The 25,009-nt window shown below is 47.4% G+C and overlaps 1 protein-coding gene across 3 annotated transcripts in view; it reads right to left on the bottom strand.

Moving 5' to 3' along the window:
- LOC133126743 (intermembrane lipid transfer protein VPS13B-like) overlaps window positions 1-25,009 on the bottom strand; it is a 303,636-nt gene that overhangs the window by 20,435 nt on the left and 258,192 nt on the right. For all 3 annotated transcript variants that reach the window (XM_061239088.1, XM_061239080.1, XM_061239095.1), the window contains 9 exons: window positions 24,561-24,757; window positions 23,178-23,359; window positions 22,433-22,788; window positions 17,131-17,292; window positions 7,685-7,840; window positions 5,850-6,113; window positions 3,522-3,605; window positions 2,244-2,419; window positions 538-708 (listed from right to left, as the gene is read on the bottom strand). In XM_061239088.1, coding sequence (XP_061095072.1) covers window positions 538-708; window positions 2,244-2,419; window positions 3,522-3,605; window positions 5,850-6,113; window positions 7,685-7,840; window positions 17,131-17,292; window positions 22,433-22,788; window positions 23,178-23,359; window positions 24,561-24,757 — 1,748 coding nt within the window. The remainder of the gene's footprint in view (window positions 1-537; window positions 709-2,243; window positions 2,420-3,521; window positions 3,606-5,849; window positions 6,114-7,684; window positions 7,841-17,130; window positions 17,293-22,432; window positions 22,789-23,177; window positions 23,360-24,560; window positions 24,758-25,009) is intronic.

The raw sequence follows: 25,009 nt of genomic DNA, 5'->3' as shown, positions 1-25,009 counted from the left end.
AAAAACTTTTAAATTTTCAAATCTAATTTCATGATGAGGATTTTGTATTGCATCTTCTGCCTACTTGCCTGCCCATGTAGTCTACTGTGCTGGATAGCCACACACTGCTTAGCACTAGAAACAGCTCAGAGGGTGCCTCTAATGCCCAACAAAAGACACTGGGCTTACTCTGTCAACAAAATTTTTACATTCTTCCAACAGAAAGGGTAACAAGGAAAAATATATTATTAAATGTGTGTTTGCTTTTAATTTTATGAAATAGTTTTAAGCCAGTGAAGAGCAAGCCTTTTTTTAATTTTTTTTATTCTAAGTCAATGTTTTAGATCTCCATTGTATCTCCTTTCAGTTACCAGCCGTGATTATCACATCCGTTGAGAACACTAATCACATATCTGTGATCTTACACCTTATTAAAGAGTAAACATGCATATACAGTATGGAAGTACAATCATATAGGCATGCAGCTGGAAGTGGCGTGACTGACGAAGGGGGAACATAAGTGGGTGAAAGTAAGATGTTGACGTGAGAGGGCGGTACCTGTCAGACTCCTTGTTAATGTAGGGCCAGGGCGGCTGGGTGGGGCTCTTCTCTCCATAGAAGTCGGAGAGGATGAGCTCATGGCCGTCTCCGCCCGCCGTCTTGTTCACAATCTGCTTGATGAGGCCGGAGGATATGGGCACAGCGCACTGCGAGGGGTCCTCCTGCTCCCTGAAGGACAGAAACACAACCTCCTGCTCTACCACTGCTGTCCAAGCCAACACATTCACCACCACCCATTCAAAACGACTGCAACAGAGGGCCTATACCCTGGGCCTGGAAGTCTGCTGGCTTTCCCCTGAAAGCAGGTGGGATGAGTTAAGAGTGCAATCAACTCCTTGAAGCGATTAAGTGCCAAACAACAACGAAAACCAGCAGATCCCTCTGGCTCTCAAGGAACAGGGTTAAAGGAAACTGCTAAAACGAATATAACTCATGCCACCACACTGCAAAACAAAGCTTAAAAACAGCAGGACAAATTCGAAGTAATGGAGATGAGCACCAGAAGACAGGTACATTTATTGTATTATGACAAATAAGCTCTGTAGAACGATCCACCCCTGCCAAATGTGCGGTGTCTTGCTTTTCTGAGCGCAGCAAAAAAAAAAAAAAAAAAACTCAGGCGCACGCCAAAGACATGGTTGAGAAGTCTCGCCGGTGTCCTTTTTGAGGCGGGTTAAAGACCAAGAGTAAACTCTGCTAGGAGAAATATTGACCTGGAATGTCTTGGCTTAAATCGGCAGTCTAATGTGGCTTCTCTGAAATACAGAAAAAATCCCTGAGTCAGGTCGGCATCCAATTCAGCTCGAAGCGACAGGCTTCTCTCGAGGAAGATTTGCATGTGTATTAATAGAGTCCATTGTGCTATAAACGGAAATGGCGCTATGGGTCTCGGGGAAAAAGAAAAAACAAACACAACAAAAAAAACACAAAATGAGAATGTGATGATGGGAAACATTTGATCCGCTGGAAGCCCAGAGGCTACTCGTCCAGGCTTCTGATTGTTGTCGGTCTTATATGTGGTTTCTACACAGTGAAAAGATATGGAAGCGAGACACAACAGATCCAGTTAACTGTCTGTCTGCTCAGCGCGACCACAGCCTGAATTTCCTCCTCCCCGTTATAGGCCACAACTATTCGTAATTGCAGGAAGGCAAATCAAACTGGTGACCAGTGTACATTTGAAACTTGTCTGGGAAGGGAATACATGGGGGGAGGGGGGGGTTGTGGATGAGGGAAGCTTCATGAACGCACAGTGCACTGCGAGGAAAGAGGACAGGACAGGATGATTTTGTTTTGTACCGTTTGTCTGTCTGCAAGCAGAGCAACCTTTTGAATGAGGTGGAAGCAATGAGCGGCTGAGACAGGTCATGAAATTAGGGTGTGTGCCGTGCCCTGCCTGTAACGAAGTGCCGCCTGTCACACCAGCACAGAACATTGGCACACACACTCTGGCACAGGGCCGCTCACCACCGCAGAGACTGACAAATACAGGGCAGAACCTGCACTCTGCTACGGTTTCAGCGGCCCAGGGCTGCAATTACGCCGTGATTTGACATATTGCGAAATGCGATGTGGCAGCGCAGCTGTCCGTTAGTTTAGAAGGATTCCTGGGACACACAATTTCTCAAAGTTCCCGTTTGCCTTAAGAGGGGAGGGGGAAACGGGATACGTGGAGGCAGAAGAGAGCTGGTTTGGAGCAGTACCTGGCCTGGAAGGTGAGATGGTGCATGAGGTCAGACTCCACGTTGAGCAGGGGTTCCTCATGGCCCTGTCCCAGGACCACCTGGCTTTCCCTCAAGCCCAGGCTCCTCTTCTCAATGTGGATTATGACAGGGTCGGGGAGGTGGCTCCTCATGAGGAACAGGGGGCTGAAGACCACCTGCGCCGGGCCACAGAGGGGCACATCACATACAGTACAGACACACAAAGATATTTCTGTGGAACACAAGAACACTTATGTTTTTGAGAAGAAAGATGTCTAGCATGTGGTACTTGCTACCATCATTCACCTTTCCTTAACTTTCCTTTACTCTAGTTTCATTAGAACTTTTTCATCAAATATAGGTATGTATTTACTGTATAAGCAGAAAGGACAAATCTCTGTCCGTACTTGATTTTCTTTCAGTTATCCTTATTCATTCTGTTCTAAAAAGGAAACCTCCTCCCGGGCGAGTGGGGGTTCAATCAACCAACAACACCTTCTCTGCTGCAGTTCTATCTGTTACCCTTTCTGATTTTTACAAGTCTGAATAGAAAAAAAATACACAAAAGGAGAGTGGACGATCCACTATCCTTCTCGGAAAAAGAAAACAGGCTTTTTCACTTCTGTGTAAAATCTGCACACTTGACTTAAAACGTTCTTGTACGGTATAATAAATAAAAACAAACTGGCTGGAGGACTGTTGGCCGTGATATCTGAGTGATTAAATTTAGAGGCCAGTAGGTAGTTCTGGGTTATGTGTGGACCTTTTGACAGTCTGGGAGAGGAACTTGTGACTGGGCTGGGAACTAAGAGCGTCATGGCGCGCCAGTTCGAGGACCCCCTCCAGGTCTTCTCAGTCCCAGCACAACTCCCTGCTGCGATGGGAAACTGTTCTAGCTCTCCACCACAGTGCCTGTAATCTCCCCAGCCCTGTCTGCACTGGCTTACCACACGGAAAACAGACCGATTTAATTCTCCTCCAGCCCCACTGTATAAAGACAATGCAGCATGAATACAAAACTTCCATACCCATCTGTTGTCTGTAGTAGAAATCAATTACAAACTTTCGTCATTGCTCTACTTTCACTGTGAGAGATTTACTATGATTTATTTGGATGTAAATCAGAAGTATATTGCGGAACTGCAACACAAAGTTATGAGACTTTATTAAAAACACTTCTCCCTACACAGTATGTTTCCAGCCCCCTTTTCCCGGGTATAAGAATGACATTGAAAGTGAAGTTTTCTGGCAGGATTTCAATGCCCAACACGTACTCACCACTCTCTGCTGCATGTGGGAGCCCGGTTCAATGGTGAGGAGGGTGCACCAAACATAAAGCAGGGAGCCACTGGAGCAAGGAACCTGCAGAGGGAACCAGGCCAGAACCTCAGGGCCAGTTCTGCCCCCTCATGAAAGTCTCACACCCACATTAAAAATGGATGACATTCATCTAACACCTTTCACCACATTACGACAACGTACTGTACAGTGAACAGGGGGAAAGCTTTTCAGGTTGCCCCAATGGGTAGCACTAACTGCGATTCTCTACACTCCCCACCCACCAACAGAGGTGGAGAGAGAGGGGTTAATCATTCATTTGGCATGATATTCTGGGCAGACAAAGTCAGGTTCAGTAAAGGATATCAGTATGCTCCCAGGTTTTTCTGATGCCATAGGATCTTTGATGTGTCAGGTAAATCTCATCCAAAATATGCAAAATATCAATCAACACCACTGCCAGCAACTGAACTAGGAGGTCTCCACATCAAACACAAACCAATTCTTGGATTAACATTTAACATGAGCTAACATTTAACATATAGCACGGCAACAAGTATGTGAATGGTTGTTTTGCCATGAAAATCTTGGGGTCTACTCAGGTCTTGAGGTCTGCAAAGAACCAATGGGTAAAAAGGATAGGGCCACCTCCCTGAAGAAAACAGTTTTGTTTGGAGGAAGAATCAGAACCAGCCTGGTCATAATGATCACAGTACACTAGCCTCACTAACTAACATCATGTTCATATCAAGGCCTGCAGACATCAGCTTGTTATGTACCAAACTTGGTCCTTGGCGGTCTTGCATAGCAAAAGAAAATCCCCACAAAATCTCGGGAGCACAGTTAAGTCAAAAGATTGTTTAACTATTAATGCAGGATAATAAGCCATTAAGGATGACAAGACCTGAGATTTAAAGCCTGCAATTTTGCTCTTGTAATACATAATACTTGAAAAATTCCCTGGATTTTTAATCCCACACTACCCTTGCTCCTTGTCAAGCCTTAAAAATGCTCAGGGCCTTTCAAAGATTTTTCTAATTTACAGCCAGCATGGGACTTGATTTATAAGTGGCTCAAGAACCAAAGCACAATGAGTGCTCAGTTCATATTCTGGCTTGGGATTTTCCTAAAGGCGTAAAAACTGGCCAGAATCAGTCCGCAGGACCCCAGGCTGACCCACACCCCAGAACCCCACTCAGTACTCCTGTGTCCCGTCACACTGACCCTATACAAGAATGCACCAGAGGAGGGAATTCACTTGCACTCTCCAACCTCCTGCAGTAGGCAGAGGAACCTTCCAGAGAGAACCCAAAGTGCAAACAGCACAATCAGCCTTTTCATAGGAACCCAGGGCTGTACCAATACAACACAGGAGCAAGAGAATGCAAGACCATCAACTTATCTGCTTGAATCCAAATGGTGACTTATCAAAAACAGACTTCCGCCAGAATACTTATTATTACTTTACAGCTCCAATTCGGGTGCCTAGTGTACAGCATTCATAAAGCACAATTCAGTTACCCGCCAGGTACATTTCCAGGGCTTTCAAGGACATTGTTTTTTAGGACCTTATTTATGAAATAATAACATGGCTTTACTTTAAGCACTTTAAAGTAAGACATGTATAGAATTGATAAAAACCCCCACTTTCTGTGGTTTCCTGACATTATTTACAATGGCTGTTATAGGGTATTAGGAGGTTTGTGATCTCAAGCAATAACATACACTTTAAGTAACTCCAAAGCAGCTTGTTCAGCTACATTGGTACATTTCCAAAGGGTGCACATATGAAATCAATTCTATAGCATTTACGTATGCACAGAATTACAGGATAGCTATGAATTTCTATCTTGATGGTATTTATCAGGACTATTGCATGCCTTTGAAAATACATAATGGTTTGAAATCACAGCACTGGACTTTAATTGTCCAGGATATGTATAGCTATGTAAAAAAATATGTAAAGTGCATAACCTAGGAGAAGCTAACCTAACCACTTTCAAACACCGTAAAAACATTTCACAACCTTAAGTTTAGAAAACCGTTTCAGTAAGTATCCAGCTCCTTCATCCCCATTCATTTTAATTTCCTGTTTTCGGTTTGTCTGTGACTATGCAGTTTTTGTAAACCAACACGGTTGGCGTCTCAAAGGCCATTTTGAGTATTCTGAACTACACTACTTTCAAACAAAAAAAACATGTAAATGATTTATAGGCGCAAATAAATATAATCGCCACTGTGGTCTACTGAGACTCAACAGAGCTGAGGTTGGACTGGGTTGGTGGTCTGAGCTGTGTGGGAACGCGGGGAGGTGACGCTGATCCTCACCTGCACCACGGAGCCGCTCCCCTTCTCCCGGCGCTCCAGACGGACGTCCTGGGACCAGTCCTCGTCCCCACGCGCCCGCACGCACAGCTCCGTCATCTCAGCGTCCTCCAGGACGTAGGAGGGCAGCTTCTGCCCGCCCTCCAGGCAGTCCACGTGCTCCTTCACCACCGTCTGCCCGTCAGGCCCCACGTAGTGCTGCACCACCCGCAGGTCGATGTCCTGGCCCAGGTAGCTGCACATCACCTGCCTCCCGCAAATCATGATCTGGCAGGGGAAGAGAGAGGACCGGTATAGAGGAAAATCAAGAACATGGCAGCCTTAAGCTTAATCTGCAACACAGCCTCCTAACCTTGGCGCTAACGCGTACGGCGTTATTAAAGCCACCCTAAATGGATTCTGACAGCACTTTCAGCAAGTGATGGATTTCCCGGGTCACTGTCGATCACTGGAGAGCAAGCCGGGCCTTCTGGCATTCAGATGGATTCTCCTCTGCCCGGCCTGGTCCCTGGGGACACCTCATCTGGAGCTGACGGTCCTAATTGTGCTCAGAAGCGATTGTTTCCACCACCCCCGGCGTGCCTCGCTCTCGTCTCTGGGTCACGGCAGCGCTAATGAGTCTGGGAGAGCCAGGCTGTAATTAGAGAGGCTTCTCCCGCTCATCCATCATCCCCCCGCGTCAGCGAGCGCCTCGTCCGGCCGTGCTCGCCAACTACTCCAACACGCCACACGGAGGAACCTTCAGGCTTGTGTGAGTGGGTGGGGGCCATCTTCATGGCAGACAGTTTTCTTTTTATTTTTAATTCAACATGAATTCCCTAAAATATCACCAATGATGTCAGAGGCATCGCACTTTAAGGGCTCCTAATGTTACACCCTTGGCGAGAGCGCGGCAGAGTGAAAAGATGCTATCACCGAACCGCATTCCGGCTATTGAAAACATTCCCCTCCATTTTAACGCGTTGTTCTTGAGGACACTCAAAATGGCGGTCTGCTAAAGCGAGAGACGGGGTAGAGAAATGAGTTCAAAAAATGCTCAACCTCTGGCGGGCCCATGAGAGCATCACCAGCAACTGAACAAAACTAAAATGTGTCCAGGATGTGAGAAGCCCGATGGCTGTTGCCACTGTCATAATCTTCCGGCTTTTATTGTGAATTGAATGTGACCAGGGTTCATACCCTATCATTTGTACCAATGGGAACAAGATGTACACACTACACGGAACAGACTAGACAGGAATGCAAACCTCTCTGTTTTGTCTACAGGCTGCAGAGACATGTGTGACACTTGACAATATTTACATAACAAAGTGTCCCCTCTTTCTCCGCTGGCATCTTTTTCAAAGAAATGTTTGTGTGTTTTGAGCTATTTAAACATGATTTACAAATCTATTTTACTGGTCTGTGATGTTTTGTTTAAATTGTTGCGATTAAGGTTGAGCGGGCTCGAAGTTCAGTTTGATGAGTTTTCTTTTAGATACTTTTATCAGAGGAACTTTGGGAAACACTGCTGGTTTTTCCAGTGCGATGGCTGCGGATTTTAACACGAAACGAGGCAGGGAGATGGAAGGGGGTGGAGGGGGGAGGATTAGAGACCGGCGCCTGGCTCTAAGCTGTGGGGACGCAAGCATATCAAAGGTGAAATGACCAAAAAAAATAAATGAAACGGGAATCGACTGGACTGGAGCCTCAAAGCCGATGTACTGCGACCCACACCGAGAGCCACTGTGACAGGACATAAACATTGCCCCTTCACATTCGCTTCTTCCTTTGATACGAACGTGGCCAACGGTGTTTGGTGTAGGGTGTGTTGTACCGGGCAGGGCGCAGACCCATACCTGCTTCTGTACCCCGCTGAGCTGCTGGACCTTGATGATGAGGGAGGCCGTCCTGCCTTTGGACTGGATGGTCCTCAGCAGGGTGCCCGCGTTGTCTATGCTGAAGGGCTCGGACCAGCGCCAGTTCCCCCAGCCCTCGATGCAGATGTGCAACAGCTGGGAAGCCGAGAAGACAGACGAACACAGTTTTTCTGACTTTATTTATGCCTGTTCAAATGGCAAGTAAACAAAAGGGGCTTTGTTTAAAGACCGTTTGTTAGGGGAACAAAGTTCCTGTTTACTGGTTTGAACATGCTCTGAGACTCCGCGCTATTGAAGTGCTCGCAGGCTGGGTCACACACAATAAACTTGGAAAAATGCAGATGATTTGGAAGCGCAAAACAATCACATGTGGCTGCACTTGTATTCCACACTTCTAAATAGGATTCAGATAAAAAAAATTTTGGTCATAAAAACTGCCATTTCTACATCTATATATCTTTCAACGAGGTCAATTACGTTGCTATGACTGGACAAATGTGGTAGAACTATGAGGCTTCCTCGGTGAAGTCAGTGGCACTGGAGAATATGATTATTATCACATGCTGCCAAGGTATGGCATGTACAAGAGACTGAGTTTGGTGTCCCTCATTTCCAAACCTTTAAAATTGGTACACATAAGAAAAGTTTTCTCCAAAGAATCGAAAAAAAGAGCAAGAGATGCTAAAGCAATGGAAAGTCGATATTTATAAACTATTCCTTCTTAAAAAGTGCTCAACATATACATTTGTTAAACTGCCCCTCAAAAAGAGACCCGCATGCGCACGTACACACGCACACACACACACATACACACACACACACACACACAGACACAGACACACACATACACATACATACACACACACACACACACACACACACACACACACACACACACAGACACATACCCACACACATCACGGTCTGAGCCTTTGTTTCGCCGCGCGCCGCATTCCTCTGCCTTTTTGAAGATGTATTTTATTACAATAACACTTCTAATCAGAGTCTGATTTCAATTTCGGGGATCATCCTCCCGGTCTGGTTTTTCTAAGTGGAAATGACATAATTTCTCAGATCACCACTCGGAATTACTCACCAGGAAGTGGCAGAGGGCTGTAAACAATGGTGGCCAGGCAGGAGCAGTGCACCTCCAGCCCCATCTGGGGAGCCAGCTTTGTTATTTCAACAGCCCCCATGTTCCACTTTATCATGCCTGGGGCTACACTTGACCTTTCGGGAGAAGCCATAATAACTTCTCTCCTCAGAACTTCAAACGGCCATCGGCGCTCTTGTTTAAGTTAACGTCGGGCTGGGCGGTGAAAAACAAGCGACACCGTTGCACAGGATATGCAAGAAAATGAAAAAAAAAAAGAGGGAAAACTAAAGAGGCCTCCAAAAGTTTTGACCCTTTTTTTTGCCGCTGTATCTGGGAAGCTGATAACCAGGTCAGGACGGGACAGTCACAAACATCTCAGCCTGTATCTCCCCCCTGCCCTTTACAAAAGTTTAATATCTTTCTGGAACAAATGAACTCCGCCGCAACATCAATGGGCCTGTTAATACGTCCAGGGTGCAAATATGACTTAACAGCATAATAGGGATCAGAATACTTGCTTCAGAATCAACAAAGTATCTGAATATTCATATTCATTACACAGTTCCTGGGACTGAAAGGCTCGAGAGAATTCACATGAGTGTTTGAGCCAGGCATTCTGATGAATACAGTTTGCTTTAGGCTGCCCCAGGGAAAATCTATCAGCACAACTTAGCTGTCGATGAAACAATATCAAATGGGAGAGAGAGAACTATTCACTCGGTCACCCAAACCGAATATAGTATGGAGCCAATCATTTCTACAACACTGTGTAGAGAAGAAACATACTGTATCACATTTGTTTGACCACATTATCTTGGTGAACTGTGAACTTTGGTGAAAGCAGGGATGCTAGAAGACTCATCCTGTTCTGCCCTGCAGTCAGGTATCAAACCTGGACCATCTCAGGGCCGACTGTGATAACTAGCCATGAAGGGTGACCCACAATTGCCACTAGCATGATGGTGAACCTACTTGTGGAGCGTGTGCCTGTAAGTCTGCTGATTAAGCTGTAAATGGAGGGTCCTGCCCTACTTATGAACTGCGGTTTGATAAGTAGTAGAGCTTGGCATTGCGTGCTTCAGAGGAGAGCTTGTGCAAGGCTGCACGCTCCTGAATCGATAGTGGAGGTTACAGAAACAAGTTCTGATATATATATGATTTGGCATTCCAAATTGGGCAGAAAGGAAAAGGAGGAAGGAAAAAGCAAGTCAAGTAGCCAAGTAATCAAAAAAGCCAAGTAGTTCAAACCTGGCAACAGCTGCATTCCCTCAAGTGTCAGCAGTGCGTTCTGAAAAGGACACGTTTTAGGCGCTCAGGCATGCAACTGTTGGACCACAACTTCTGTATCTTCACAACCCTGGTGAGGGTAAAATTATAAACTACAGAAACATGCTCCCTTGTGGAAACCTAAGACACTTTCCCTGCATACATTTAACTATATTATTGTTTTGCCAAGATGTCAGTAGCTAATATTTGCTTAGTGGATATTTTGAGGGAGGAAAACTTCAAAACATAGTTGCAACCCCACCTCCGCAAAGATTACAGGGGTTTGGACTGTGATTGCGCTTGGCTCGGTTTAACTTGGCAAGTTCCAAACCAGTTTCTGGGTTCTAATTTCGATTGGAATGAGCGCATCTGGTTAGGGATTATTAGAAACCAGTAGTTAGAGGTTAGCTTTGAGTTAAATCCCAGACACTTTAATTGTAACCCTAATGGTAACATTTCCCTGTGGCCTTCCCCGACCCGAAACAGCGGCTCTGATTTTAGTGCGACGTGCTGGCCGTGTTGAGCAGCCGGTGGTTAGAACGCGGGTCAGGACCGGTTGGCTTGTGCTGGGAAGAGTCTTCGGATGGCCAGAAGTGTTTACATACCTCGCAGCTGATAGAATTTGTCGAACGTCCAGTAAACCGAATGCTCTTCTCAGCTGCTGTTTGAAGGAAAACCAGCATCGGAGGCTCCTGTCATGAGATGCCGTACAGCACAGCACTCGCATCACCCCCAAACATCTGCACAAGTCACATCTGCACAAGCTCGGCAATGATTTCAGCAGACATATTTGCATCGTTGTTGTTTTTTAGCCGGCACTGTTGGTGTCTCTAACACTCTTCTCTGATAAAGATCAACGTAGCTTGATAGAGTAAATAAATTATTCACAGATTACAGAATCCATGGATTACTGACAGTTATTTGCCTGACTAATCAGCACCGCTGGTGTGCATTTGAATAGAAACTCTTCTCTGTGATACAGATCAACGTAACTTGATAAGACAAACAATTATTTTTTACAGATTACAGAATCCATGGATTACGGACAATTAATTGCCTCACTTCCTGTTTTGTAGGTGTTGTCAGCCAAGATAACTAGCAGTGTAACTGCCATGGAAACATGGTGTCGAACAACCACACAGAGCCAACCTTTTTTTCAATATGCTGTTTATTATATGGTGAGTCAATTAACCAACAAAACCCCCTCGCCCTATGATTAAACAAGTATCATGGCTGAAACCCTGGCCTTTCATATTCATTTCTCAAGGGCTACTCCCAAAAACATTTCCCTGAAAAACCTACAAATTCCCTGTAAAAATTCCCAAGAAAAAAGGCCAAATATTTGGTGTGTGACTGAGACATGAAAGAACGAACTGTCCAATGATTCAACGGGGTGAACAAGTATCCTCTATACGCGTGTCACATGGGAGAGGAAAAGAGAAAGAAAAGCAAACAAGAACGCGCTGTTTGAAGCACCGCTAGGATCGAAACCTCCAAAAGCAATCCGCAGTCGAGAACCGTCTCAGGAAAAGTGACAGGGATCAACGTTCTCGAATTCTTTGCGGAACGCGAGACGAACCCGCAGTCGGCCGCCGCGCCGCGACAACAATGCCCAGGGTCCGCAGACAGAATTGGGAAAATTGGAAGCATACCGGCGCGCTCGCATTGTTGTCCGGAGAATTACGCCCCAGCGCCGAACAGAGCCCCGTTTGTCTTGTGACTGGAGGAGCAGGACAGGGCCGCGCACATAATGGGAAACAGGCTTCGACGGAGACAACAAAAGACATTAACGCTCCCCCCCTGAACGAAAGACGAACGGGGGCAGGGGGAGGGCAGACGCCGTACCCGTTCGCCCCGTCGCAGAGGGTAATGCGGCCAACGCCGGGGGGTTGCGGCCCGGTTTTTCGGGCAGCTGTCCGTTCTGTTCTGCCGCAGAGCCCTCTCCCGTGAGCGGCCCCGGGGAACTTCAAAGGGTTCATTTGCAATTTAATGAATTCGCGGCCGGGAGACGGTGGAGAGGACAAGCATTGTGCGCGGGAGAGGGTACGGCGGGGACAGACGAGGTTCGCTCCCGACTAAACGGCGGAATGGGCTGCAGAATCTCGCCGCGGACTGGGGTGAACTCGCTCGGGTTCTGAGTCAGCGCTCTAAAAGCTGCTGGCTACACTGGAAACAAGTGGAGGGCAGACTCGCTCCCTCGATTCCCACCATTCGCCTGGCAGTCTGAAACAACTGGGCCAACAACACATAAAGTGCTGGTTGCTTGTCTGAGCTGGTAGCTGGTCAGCCAGTAAAATATAGATGTGTCACAGTAAAGGCTGTTAATACACCCAGAAGCAATGCAATGATACACTTTGTTTCCTGGGAGAATCTTTTGGCGTCACAGCCCATTTGACAGCAGGTAAACAAAATACAAGTTGTGGTGGAACCGTCCTTCTGATGTCATCAAGATAAGTCAATTAATTTGGCTGTGAGCTTCAGACAGTGTCAGACTTAAATTGCTGGGGCCTTTAACCCGTCTATGACGGGCACACCTTTCTGGCATCACATGTGGACAGGTTTTTATATCATAACGCAAGTGCGTTTCACACCTCCCAGTCCTCAGCATAGCATTTACTTCCCTGAATTATATACAAAATACCAAATGCCGAAGAGAGACATGAGAATCAAGGTCCCAGACAGCTAATGGTAGGATCATCAACATCAATTTGCTATATTGTTCATTGCCAGGCAAATAAATAAATATTAATGTTATTCTGCCCCACCTAGCTGACTAACGCTAACATGATCAGACTCCAGTCATTATTGGTGTTCTTGAAGTCTGACTCTCCCGTCTCTGGAGAGGCTACCATTACTGTGAGATGATCTGATCCATGCTTGGATGCCTCCACACCACACCACTCTCATGAGTCTTCTAGACTGGATGAAACTGAATAAAGACCACGAAGGCCCCAGTCCACTACATACCATTCGTGTTCACCGACCAGCTTCCTGTTCACGGAATACAGGCATGCAGTGAGCTGTTATGTTGTAAGGGAGGACGGTTTGCTTACTAAAACTTGGTCTAACCTACAGTGAGGTCGCCATAGCACACAGTAGAGGCACTCCTCCAGCTCAACTAAACAAAACTTATCACCTAATCCACTTTACTGTCCATCAGTCACTTTTGTATGGCACATACGTCACTCCACATACCTACACATCTCACATCACTGAAGTCAGAAACTGATCCAATTGCAAAGGTCCAGGCACTAATGTGGAACTGGGTGCTTGGTGGAGAAATGCGATCACTTTTCTTGAAGCCTGCGTATTAATAATGCTGTACTGCAGTTTCTGTGGCGGATACTGCAACGTGCAGATGAAATCGAACAGTTCAGCCAGAGAATAAGGACTATCCTGCCGCTCAAAGCAAAAGGCACTAAGGCAACTGACAAACTGCCCTCTGTGGGGGAGTTTAAAATACACGAGTGAGGCCAACTGGCGAGTGCAGTGTTTGACGAAGTAAAGTAAATGCCCACACCCCCCAACCAGCTCTGTCAAATGCACACACTCCTCTCCCGACTCTAGCATTCCGTTAATAAAGTGCGTAATGAACTGAACTGGCCCAGCCGGCAGGTGTTGAAGTATTTACAGTGAACAATGTTGTAAGGGCTGCCAATAAAATGAGCCATGTTAACAGAAATATAATGGTAGAAGCAGTTTAAAAACAGAGGCGCCCCTTTCTTATTTGTTATGTTTACGACGTAATAGGAGAGGCCTTGCGTCGCTACTGGCCAGCGTAGTGTAGGCTGACGAACAGCGCAGGAGGAAACAGCGCAAGGTCATTTGTTTTGCATGGAAAACAAAGAAAATATCTGCACTTCACCAATTGTTTGAGGAAGCATATTTCTTAAGCGCTTGCAAGCTGTTTGTTAAGGAATTAGCAAGCGAAAACAAACAGACGTGAAGCAATCAAATCAAAATTATAGACAGATTTGTCTCCCCATGCCCGTTTGGTTTCAAAGCCCACAAAAGCGTAGATCATCCTACTTGTGAAAAGTGCCATGGCCGATTACGGAAACGAAAACAAATAAGGTTGCCAAAACAGTGGAGAAAAAAAACAAACAGTTTTAACGCCAGGATTCAAGAAGGACAGTCTACTTGAAAAGTCTACTTTTTACTTCTTAAAAAATGAAGAAGTAAAAAGGGTAGGACACTACAGTGGTGGTGGTGAAGAGTGTGGCATGTGCTTTGGGTCGTGACGTTTTGAAGGCCAATGCTTTTCCTGGGAACCTCAAGTCATGTTTCCACTGAATGTGTGTGTGTCCCACACTGAGCAGTATATACATTCGCACTTCATAAAAGGAATTAAACTGTACCAGTAGGGAGACCCAGGATAAACCAAAAGTGGTACAGGAGCTCCCTCAATTCCTGAGGCCTTCTCCTGCTTCTCGTAGGGTGCTGGGAGGCCTGGTGAGCAAAGGATCGGAGGTGGTGGCAAATCAAGCGTAAGGAGCCAACAAGATCTCACCGCCATGACTGCGGTCACGTATTTAAACCTTCAAACTAGCGAAGGGTGGTGAGACATGTGGGCGGTCCATAAGGTGGGCGTCATGAGTCAACCATCCCGTTGAACTTTCCCCGCTCTGGTCCCTTCTCTATCGTTTACCCTGGAAAACCCCCATCGACCGTGGGATGCAGCGAGGAGCACGAACAGCAGCTCCAAGACCCTCATCGCCTCTGCGGTTCATCCTCCACAGTCTGCTCTCATTACCTGGGTGAATAAGTTCACCGCAGGGCTGCACTTTCACACCACCCTCAAACCACCAACTAATTCAGCAGAGTCCTGGCACTTCCCAAGAGCTGGAAAGCAGGGCTCCTAAACTCAACCAAGTCGCAATTCATCCCCATTATGCATGTTCCTTGTAGGCACTTAAGTTCTTCCAACCTAGAGGTCTTTCCTCCCCTCCGTCCAAACCACACAAACCACAGGGATTTCCATCATTCTGCGTTACCCTGCATGGAGTAGCCAGACATTTCAACCATCTCGACCACATGTTCCCTCTGCCACTCCGGGCCCATGAAAACAGAGGACTGGGTGGAGGTGTGTGTGTGTGTGTGTGTGTATATACGTGTGGGTGGAATGCCTTGTCCCGGGCAGAGCGGGGGATGTGACACGCCCTAGCGCCAGAACACACATCACTCTGACAGGCGTGGTCAGGCGGAGGGGCTCTGTGGATCCCGGGGCTTGTAAAACTAGCAGTGTGTGAACGGCGGGTCAGAGAGGGGAAGTATCAGTACACTCATACAGACCGTGATACAGACCACGCGCCCCTGCCAAACACGGCGGGACTCTGACATACACTGTACCACTGCTGCTGGGCTCCCTGAGAGGCATTCCTGAGACAAACCGCCCCCACTTTATAGAGACGGTGTCGGCTTCACCCAGCCTCGCTGGAGATAAAGTGCAGACAAATAAGAACAGCCCCGGAACATGGAGGACAAGTTCTTGTGTTACTAGAAATAACGTGTGGAAGGGAAGTGAGAGAAAGGTTTAGGTTAGGGGGAATTAGAATCAGGGTGGAGAGGGGGGTGTTCCTGAGAAGGGAAATAGTGCCTATTTGTAATTCCATGAACAGCAGAAACCCTTGATCTACACCATCAAGAGCAAGGATTTACACAAGACAAATGCTACATCCTTTTTCAAAAGTACTGAGAATAAGGGCATGCTCCCCATTCAACTGCATGTAGAAAAATTGCATCCCATTAAAAAGGGAGTTTGAGGCTGCTGTATAAAGGCTCGGTGCCTGGGTCCCTCTGTCCTGTGTACAGAGCCTTCCCTGCTCTGGGAGCACCCGGTCTACTCTCCAGACCTCCTGGGTCAAGTGAACCACCCCTCTCCCTCCCCTCTCCCTGAGGCCGCCCTGCGCCGTGACCTCAGGTCCAGCAGGCTCTCCCGGGGCTGGGGAGAGAGGGACGGATCGCTTCACAGCCATGCCCGGTTCGGCTCTCCCGGTTCCGGGTGGCTCTGGGGGCCCGGTCAGCAGGGCCAGGTTCATTTCCGGTGCATGATGTCATCCGCTCCGGAGGGCTGGCCCTTTGACATCTCGTGGCGTGAGCACCGGACTCAGTTGGGGACTAAGTTTAAATCCTGTCCTGAGGCCTCTCCCCCGCACACTCTTATTACTAAAGTTGCTGTTTCAGACACTGGCAAGCACAGAAGGACTATAAAAACAGCTAAAACCACTTCATGCGCAGTCATGCGGGACTAGACCGGGACAAACAATAGCTTAAGAGTGTCACCGTGGCAGACATCCAATCCATATCAGTGTCCGTTTTCCGCATGCGGTGCAGTAAATACATTTTAATAGTTCTGAGTTCTGTATCACTGCGGACACAAGGGGGCCGTGTCTCAGCGAACAGTGTTTTTCATCCATTTCATCCTTTTTATAATACCGCGTTTTTCCAAACCCACTCCCCTCCCTTGTTTTCATTTCGAAACGTCAGGGGAGGCTCGTCTTGAAGCAGAACTGTCAATATCGCAGGGGATACGCGAGTTAATCGCGCGGAATGCATCTCGAAAATAACATATTTGAAAGATGAGGACAGGCTGAACTCAGCTTTGCCAGAATCCGTTAAAACGACATTAAGAGAGTGAGCTCACTGTGTAAAATAAGGAGCTTGGTGCTTCATTGCACGGCCCCTTGTTAAGACCTGGTGAGGTCAGAGAGCAGACCCCGTGTGACTGATGACTGATTAATACAGCATGATTGACAGCACTGTGCATAATTACGCAAATATCTTTTCTCGGCTCAGCTTTCCTCCACGTGCTTCGAGAACAGCGCTCTCTGAACACGCGCTCGCCTTCCGAACTCATTTCAGATACCCTCCGCTCTCTCCCGCTGAACCGGAACCTTCCAACCACAAAGGGTTAAAGGCGATGAACGTTCAATAACGGCGCTGTCGCGACACAGGCGCGTGGAGCTTCCTGAGGAGGGAGAGACGGTGGCTGAAGATGATGTCGGCGGGAAGGGGAAGGGGGGGTTAGGCCCTAGTTATGAGCGCTGGCTCTGAGGTACGGTACCTGTGGAGACTTGTGGGAACGCCAGCTGTACTGGTGGCTGTGAACGCTGGCCAGCAGGACGTTTTCATCCGTGTCCACCTGGCCGAAGCGCAGGGTCTCGTGGGTGTCGTTGCAGATCACGTAATGGCTGAAGACCAGCTCGTCTGCGTCCTGGTCCTGGTTCTGCAGGAGGAGGAGGAGGAGAGGAGACCAGTGAGAAGCAGGGAAAGAGTGGTGGTGTGCGTAGCATGCGTGCGCACGTGTGTGTGTGCCGTGTGTGTGCTTATGTGTGTGGCTTATGTGTCTGCATGTGTATGTATGTGTGTGCGCATGTGTGTGTGTGTGCATGCGCTTATGTGTGTGCTTGTTTATGCGTGTGTGCATTTGTGTGTATGTGTGTGTGTCTGTGAGTATGTGTGTGTGTGCATGCATGTTTGTGTAAGTGTAAGTGTGTATACGTGTGTGTATGTGCGTATGGGGTGTGCATGCATGGTGTGTGTTTATCTAGGCATATGTCTGTGTGTGTGTATGCATGCGGGAATGTTTAGTAGAGGCTTTTTAGGCAGCTATCACAATTTCAGCTTTCTGCGGTATGAATGACATCAACGCTGGGAACCAATGAGCCTCCACAGGGACTTTAATCATGTGACAGACTTCTGGAGGACGGAGCAGCATCAACCAGCTAATAGGACAGGCAATTCCCCCAAAAACATGCCCCCCCCCTCCCCCACTCTTAAACTGTCTGACAGACCCGACACTACATACATTATACCAGGACCACAAAACTTGACATTGTTCTCTACACGACGCAATTCACAAAACATCCATACAGACTTTGGACATATGAGAAAATCCCTCCCTCAGATCAGAGCCTTACATTGCAGTCATCAACTTCACCCACTCAAACCAACCCTTAACATTATTACTTTTGATGAAACAAAAGAAAAATGTTGTTTATTATCAGACGGCGAACTGAGACCCCCACCTACAGCGAACGGGCAGGGGGAGTTAGCGGAAAAAACTAGTCATACACGTCGAACGACCGGCGTTGCGATCCACCCGAACATCACTTCGCATGCAAGCCTAGACGCCAAGCTCCTCCAGCCCTGCGAAAACACTGGCTCCAGCGGAGGGTGCACGCTTCTCTCATTCAAGCGCACGCAATTCCTAACCGGCCCTCGGAGTCGGTGAATCACCCATCGCGCCGTCCAAAACAACCGGACCGGGTTCTGGCGGCTGTTTTCGCAGAAGAACAAACGTTCCCCACCCAGCGCGTCTCCAGAACTTCTGTTGGGAGCGCTGCTATGAAAGCACCCTGAGAAGTACCCAAACCCCATTGTTTAAAAAAGCAAGTTAGAGATGGTAACGGAGAGGCGCAATAAAGTTTGACGCTTCCGTGCCAAGCACGTTCTGATCCTGCATGGCCGCAACTGAGAGCGGATGGGAAATCGTACACCGTTAAAAAGCTGCTGGACAGAGTGCCTCTCATTCCAATGGGACAGCTGTGAACAGAGTTCAAATCCATTTCATTTTTATAGCGGAATGCAATCTTAGGCTTCGTTTGGGGATGACGAGCTTTATAAACTTCTTGCCATCTTTAAAATGCCAGTTTAAGCCCCCTTTGATGATATCAGCTTTCCAGTCGCATTCAGAGACACGCGATACACGGACAAAAAACGGTTTGCCGTGAGATGTTAATCTTTTTATATGTATCAATGGTTTTTTTATAAGTGCAGGCATGGATATTGACATATTTTAATAATCGACAGGTCCTGCTTATTAAAACGCATAGATGGCATGAAAACTAGTTATTGGACTCAAGGGGATTCGAAGTATCGATTACGACCATTTGAACTGGCATAACATTACTGCATGCTGCAAAAACACAGCACCATAGGGCCTGTTGCCACATTTAACACAAAATATTGTCAGTAGGCTACAAAATGCTACACAAGGAGAGAGAGAGGGGGACAACAATACCCACACGAGGGAAACGCACATTAAATTATAGATCTGGACGTATTCCAAGCAGAAGTTAGACAGCACAGTGTGTACTAAAGTGGATGTTAAAAAAAGAGCAATAATCTGATTATGGAACTCCACCTATGAAGTAGGGGGGAAAAAAACAACAGAAAAACTATAATGTCAGATTCCACATCTGTTACGAGCAGGAACCCGATATTCTCTGCAACCATTCTTTAGGGGACCAAACAGGAAAACAGAAAGCGCTCGAATAAGGAAAAAAAAGCCCTGTTCTTTCGCCTTGTACATTAAGTGCACATTTGTGCTCTGTGAGAAAGTGGGGTGTATAAATACTACTGTGCTTTAGTGTGGCTTTTGGCCCCCCGCCCCCGGCCCCCCCTTCCCCACGGAAGGCTGGATGTCTTTCCCAGCTCCCGCTCGGAGAGAGGCCCGCCGCTGCCCTTTGATTCAGGCCTCCTGAGCCCCTCCACGCACCCCCCCACCCACCACCACATCACAACAGGGTGGCGGCCAGCCTCGACACCAGGAAACAAGAAAATGAGTGCGACGATTACGCAAGTATACCCTTCTGCGGCGTGTGTTAACATTCCCCGCGTCCCTGTTTCAGTCGAGACTGACCGCTTCCGGTACCTGCCGCACGGTTCTGATTAATCGAACAACGAGGTTTACTTCACCGAAAAAATATATACAGTACTGTGCAAAAGTATTAGGCACCTGTATAACATTCTGTACAGATAATACAAAATAATTCATGTCCTCTCAGGTCCACTTTTGCACTTGTTCTTGTGTTTGATTTGCACTTTGTTGTACGTCGCTCTGGATAAGAGCGTCTCTGAGATAGCCAACGCTGTCCTGCAGTTCTATAAGACAATCAGCAGGGAGGTTGTTCCAAGCATGTTGGAGAACTTTCCACAGTTCTTCTGCAGACTGTGGTTGGCTCTTTGCTTCTGATCTCAGACAGCCTTGATCAAGTTTTTATGTAAAAAATAGTCAATTGCTTACAGTAATATGTAACTTTTTTTAATTAAATACAAAAATGTCTCTGTAAAATTAAATATTTTGGAAAAATGAATACTTGGAAATCTCAAATGTGTTCTTTTATACTAACACACACAAAAAATAAACATATATAATGAAGTCTAGGGTGCCTAAGACTTCTGCACAGTACAGCATATTTAAATAAAAAAGCTCTGAAATGAAGGAGTGTTGCCCTGATTTGGAAAGGTGGGGATGACGTGGGTGTTGGGAGGGTGCTGAACGAGCCTCTTTCACTCGGGCCCTTCAGATTGTGTGCAGAAAACACGCTTTCGTCTGGTCGCAAGACCTACGCAAGACCTACATTTTCCTCAGTTGCAGAAACAGCAGGAGGGGGAGGGGGCGGTTTGTTTTTGGGGGATAAAATGCAAAGAAAGGAGCAATAATAAAGGAATGAGCTCTGACAGGAATCAGATGCAGGGAGTCTGATTCTGTTTTCACAGTAATCCGCTGGCACAGCGTTTCATGCAAAACGCGCTGATTAATCGCAGATGAGGACATCTGCAGATAAATTTGCAGATTTCCCAATCGTCGGCCCGACAAACAGGCTTGACGGAAACCTCCCGCGGCTTTTAGGGGGTACTCTGTACTCTTCATGGACACAGACGCATCCAAAACGCATCAGTATCGTTTAATATTCTAACGACGAATCCAGACGATAACCGAATTTATGACTGTTTATTTCAGTGCATTTGCAAAATCCAATATGTTTGCCCACCGCAGATCGACTGAACATGAGGTTTTGTCTCCAGTGAGACTTTGTTCCTTGTTTTATGCACTGTATTGGCGCTTACGGGGATAGGAGCTAGAACTTTCTTACGTTCACTTAAAAGTACAGTAATGTGTGACAAAAAACAGATGAGGTCAGGCACGTTTTAAAAGAAAGATACGCAACAGCGACTGTGTTTACTAAACAGAGGTTTCTAAGAGAAATGTTATTCATCTCCCCCCCCACTCTTTGGTTCATGTTGTTTTCCCCAACCTCCCCATCCCAAAATGCACCAGTGCACAAAAGTAGCTTTCGAGGTCTTATTTTAGCTTCTAAAACGGGCGTAGCTTAGACTTCAGAGAGCCTGTTTGCGGGCGATCAAAGAAACGGTTGCTGTGGGTCCCGGGCCAGTCTAAACCTTGGCAGGTGCCTGCAGAAGATCTGACTGTGCTTTCACGGGCTGTAGTTCACACGAACCCATCCTGGCCAGACCCGAAACGGCTGATGAGACTCCTGAAGTGGCTGAGCCCAGGCCAGACTCAACCGTTCGCCCTGCAACTCAAAGTGATTTTCATAGCTTTCCTTTTATAGTATTTTTTTTCAAACTTGCATAACATTAAACATGTGTTGTAGTTATCAACTGCTCCCTCGATGTGGCTACGCTAATAAAGCACACAGCTTCAGGTAATGGTGGTAATGTCTCTCCATTAAAGGTTCAAAAGCCTCCTCAAAAACAAACCCCTGCTTCATACAGGGACCTCCAAGTTACATGATGTGGTAGAGCAAGGAATAATCTGGCCCCAGTCCAAATCCAGGCCCGGTTTTCTTTTCTCCCAGCTAATGAACAGAACAATTAGTGCCAGAGATTGGCCAGACTTTCTTCATGCATGACTCCCAGGTAAAGGGCGGGTGGAAAAACCAGCAGCTCACGAGGACCGTGATTTGATGATCCCTGTGTCTGAGCATTAGGACTGCAGGACAGGTCATCGAGGAACATGCAAGATAAACATGTCGCGACAGACTGCTTGAACTATACTAGTATTTATTTAAATTGATGTTCTGCTAAATTGACTGGCTGTTCATGTGCAATTCGTTCAATAAAAGCATTTAATGCATTAATTTTTTTTGTATTCAGTGGGCATAGGCTAGTCAATGTTTGGGGCCTACAGTATGCTAGCAGTGCACCTAAAGCAGAAAGACATGAGAACTGTGCACACTTCAATATTTCTTTGTCAAAATATAAATATAAATGCTTATCGCAAGTCATATCGTCATCGCAATAGTCAACAACGTTAATATTACATATTTTCCTCATACGGTGCAGCCCTACAGAGCGTAGGTGTAAGTGTAACTGTAAGTGTTTTGACCCATAAGAGGTAATATTGTTGTGGTTTTGCTTTTCCTCTGAATTTCTTAAAAAAAATTTTGATTCCTGTGTCTGTAATTTTGTGCTGTTTTCCTTGGCCAGGTCTCTTTTGGAGAAGAGATTGCTTAATCTCAATGAGACTAACCTGGTTAAATTAAAATGTAAAGGAATTCATTAAATGACGGCGACACACAAGGGGGGGTGTTAGGTTGGGTGGGAGACCCACTCACCTGCTTCCAGGCCTGCAGGGCGGTGTCGACCGTGTGGATGGCGTACTGGCTGACGTTGACGAAGACGGGGTCGATGAAGACGTTGCCGTCCAGCAGGCGCTGTCGGGGGCAGCGGGAGGCGGCGGCCTGGCCCTGCAGGATGAAGGGCTGCACCAGGCTCAGCAGGGTCAGGTTGCGGTACTCCAGCAGCCTGCAGTCCAGCTCGCTGGAGAAGTGCAGCTCCTGGCACAGCTGCCCGCTGCTGCTGCTCCACTGCCGCAGGTACACCCGCGGCTCCCGCGCGCCCGCCACCGCGTACTCCTGCTCCTGCGGCAGCTTCCTGTCCGGCAGGAAGGGGCGGAGCCGCCGGGCGGGGGCTGGGAGGAGCCGGGAGAGAGCAGGCGCGTTACTCCATGAAGCCCAGTGTGAAAATTAAACACGTTTACAAACACGCGACGGGAGAGAATTATTGGAGATTCCAGGAAATTTGAGATTGCAAGAGTATTTACACGTTCATGCTATCATTAGTATTACTTTCATATATCAGTCTGTCAAGCTGTTCACACCAGAACAGAACACAACCCCAGCCCTAACTGATAACAGTAAGATTCACACCAGAACAGAACAAGACCTCCCTCACTGACTACAGTACGAGCGTCTAGGACCAGACCATGGCTCCCCTCATACAGACAGTGAAGAGTAAAGAGACTGAGTCTGTGGCTAAGGTCACGTGGCCTCAGTGCCAGGCGGAGGGGCGGTGCAGTACCCGTGCCCAGCTGCTCCAGGTGGTGGCACAGGTGCAGCTCGGCCTGAGCCAGCTGCAGAGACACCCCCACCGACGGCACGAACCAGGGGGCGAAGCACGAGTCCACACGGGTGCAGGCCGCCAGCGCTGTCGGGGAGACCAGCTGGTCGCAGGGGAGCTGGGACCCCGAATCGCTGTCCGAGCTGAGCGGAGGAAGGAGGAACAGTGAACACCCCGCACCCTCACAGTCCAATAATAAACCTGCAGACTTTCACCAAATGACTTCTCTAGCCTGGACTAACCTGTTAACCAGACAACCTGACTGAGAACGAGACCCCATTTTCACAGACACACGACTACTATATCGTAATTTAACCCCGCGAGAGCATTGGAGCTGTCTCAGCAAAACCCAAAAGCACTACAATTGGGTTCGGGTAGGTCGCTGGACTAATATCATGGGAATAAAACTCCACTGCCTTGAACATGGCAAGAACGAGGAGTACTTCTGCTGCACCGGTTCCAGTAGAGGGGTGTGGTGTGAATGATCGCTAAAAGAGAACAATTCACATGAATTGCCGGTCATGGCAGTTGAACGGAAACTTGGTAAATTTAACCTCAATGGCCGTTCGACCCGCAATTTGTAGCTACTATGATTCACCGTGAACGTTCGACGGGAAAACTTTCCTAACACAAAGGGACAGTGTAATTCTCTTTAAAAGATAAGCATCACATGTTGACAATTTTCATTACTTTCAATTGGCAGGCCGTGTGGGTTTTATAGTTTTTAAAGCGGAGGAAGGGAGATGAAACGAGGAGCGGGGAAGGGAATCAGTTTTGATCAAAAAGGACAAATAATTTAAACATAAAGGAAATGTACTGTTTGGAGAATGATTATAATGCATTGCAGATGGATATTTAGCTTTTCGCCGGATTCTAGCTCTTTTTATTATTTGATTTCTCCCTCTTTCCGTCAATGTTTTTGCTAGTACACCCTCCCTGTTCCTCTGGAGCTCTTAAAGCCACACACAATGCAGGCCTGGCAGTTTGATTACACAAACCTAGAAATGAGCAGATGGACAGGGATGGGGATGGGTGGGTGGAGGTATCGGCTGTACCTAGGAATGCCACAAACCCACACCAACCACGCCCGCCTTTCGCCTCTCGATTAGAGACAGTCAAGGTAAGATGCCAGGACGCCGGCTCGGCCCTGACAAGTGCTGGGTGTTCTGGGAAATGTCATTAGTGCCATATGAACTGCGTCCACGTCCTCTCCCAGCTCCTGCGGTCCAGATGTGCGAGGGGTACAGTGCTGGATTTTTTCCCTTTTACTCCTGGTGCCAAACTCTGGCTAGAACGACCCAAATTGTTTCTCTGGAAGGGGGGTGCGGAGGGGGAGGCGCTCACCTCTGCTCGTCCCCCCCGTCCGCCGTGTTGTTGAGGACGATCCTCCAGAGGTCGGAGGCCACCAGCTCCTTCTGCTCGTTGGTCAGGCTGACGCTGGGCAGCTGCAGCTCGCAGGCGCTGCTCTCCGATAGGCTGAACTCTCGGTACGGGACGAAGGAGCGCTGGAGCTCGTCCCAGTACTCCAGGCTGCAGGGCACCTGCAGGGACGCGGGACAGACAGACAGACATGTTAGCCAGCTAATGCTATGCTAACACCACGCTAATGCTACGCTACGTCCTACTGCAGAGCGAATCAAGCCTCACTGCTCTCATCTGCATTGAGACTGCCACACACAGTCCAGTCCTAGCGCACAGCTTTTACAATACGCTTTAGTGCAGCCATTGCTTTTAGATCTGTACATTATGCTACATGAAACCCTAACATCAAGCACCAATGTTAAGTCAAAACC

Source organism: Conger conger, chromosome 1, assembly GCF_963514075.1.
Source record: "Conger conger chromosome 1, fConCon1.1, whole genome shotgun sequence".
Classification (NCBI taxonomy): Eukaryota; Metazoa; Chordata; class Actinopteri; order Anguilliformes; family Congridae; genus Conger; species Conger conger.
This window is presented reverse-complemented; position numbering and strand designations above follow the sequence as displayed.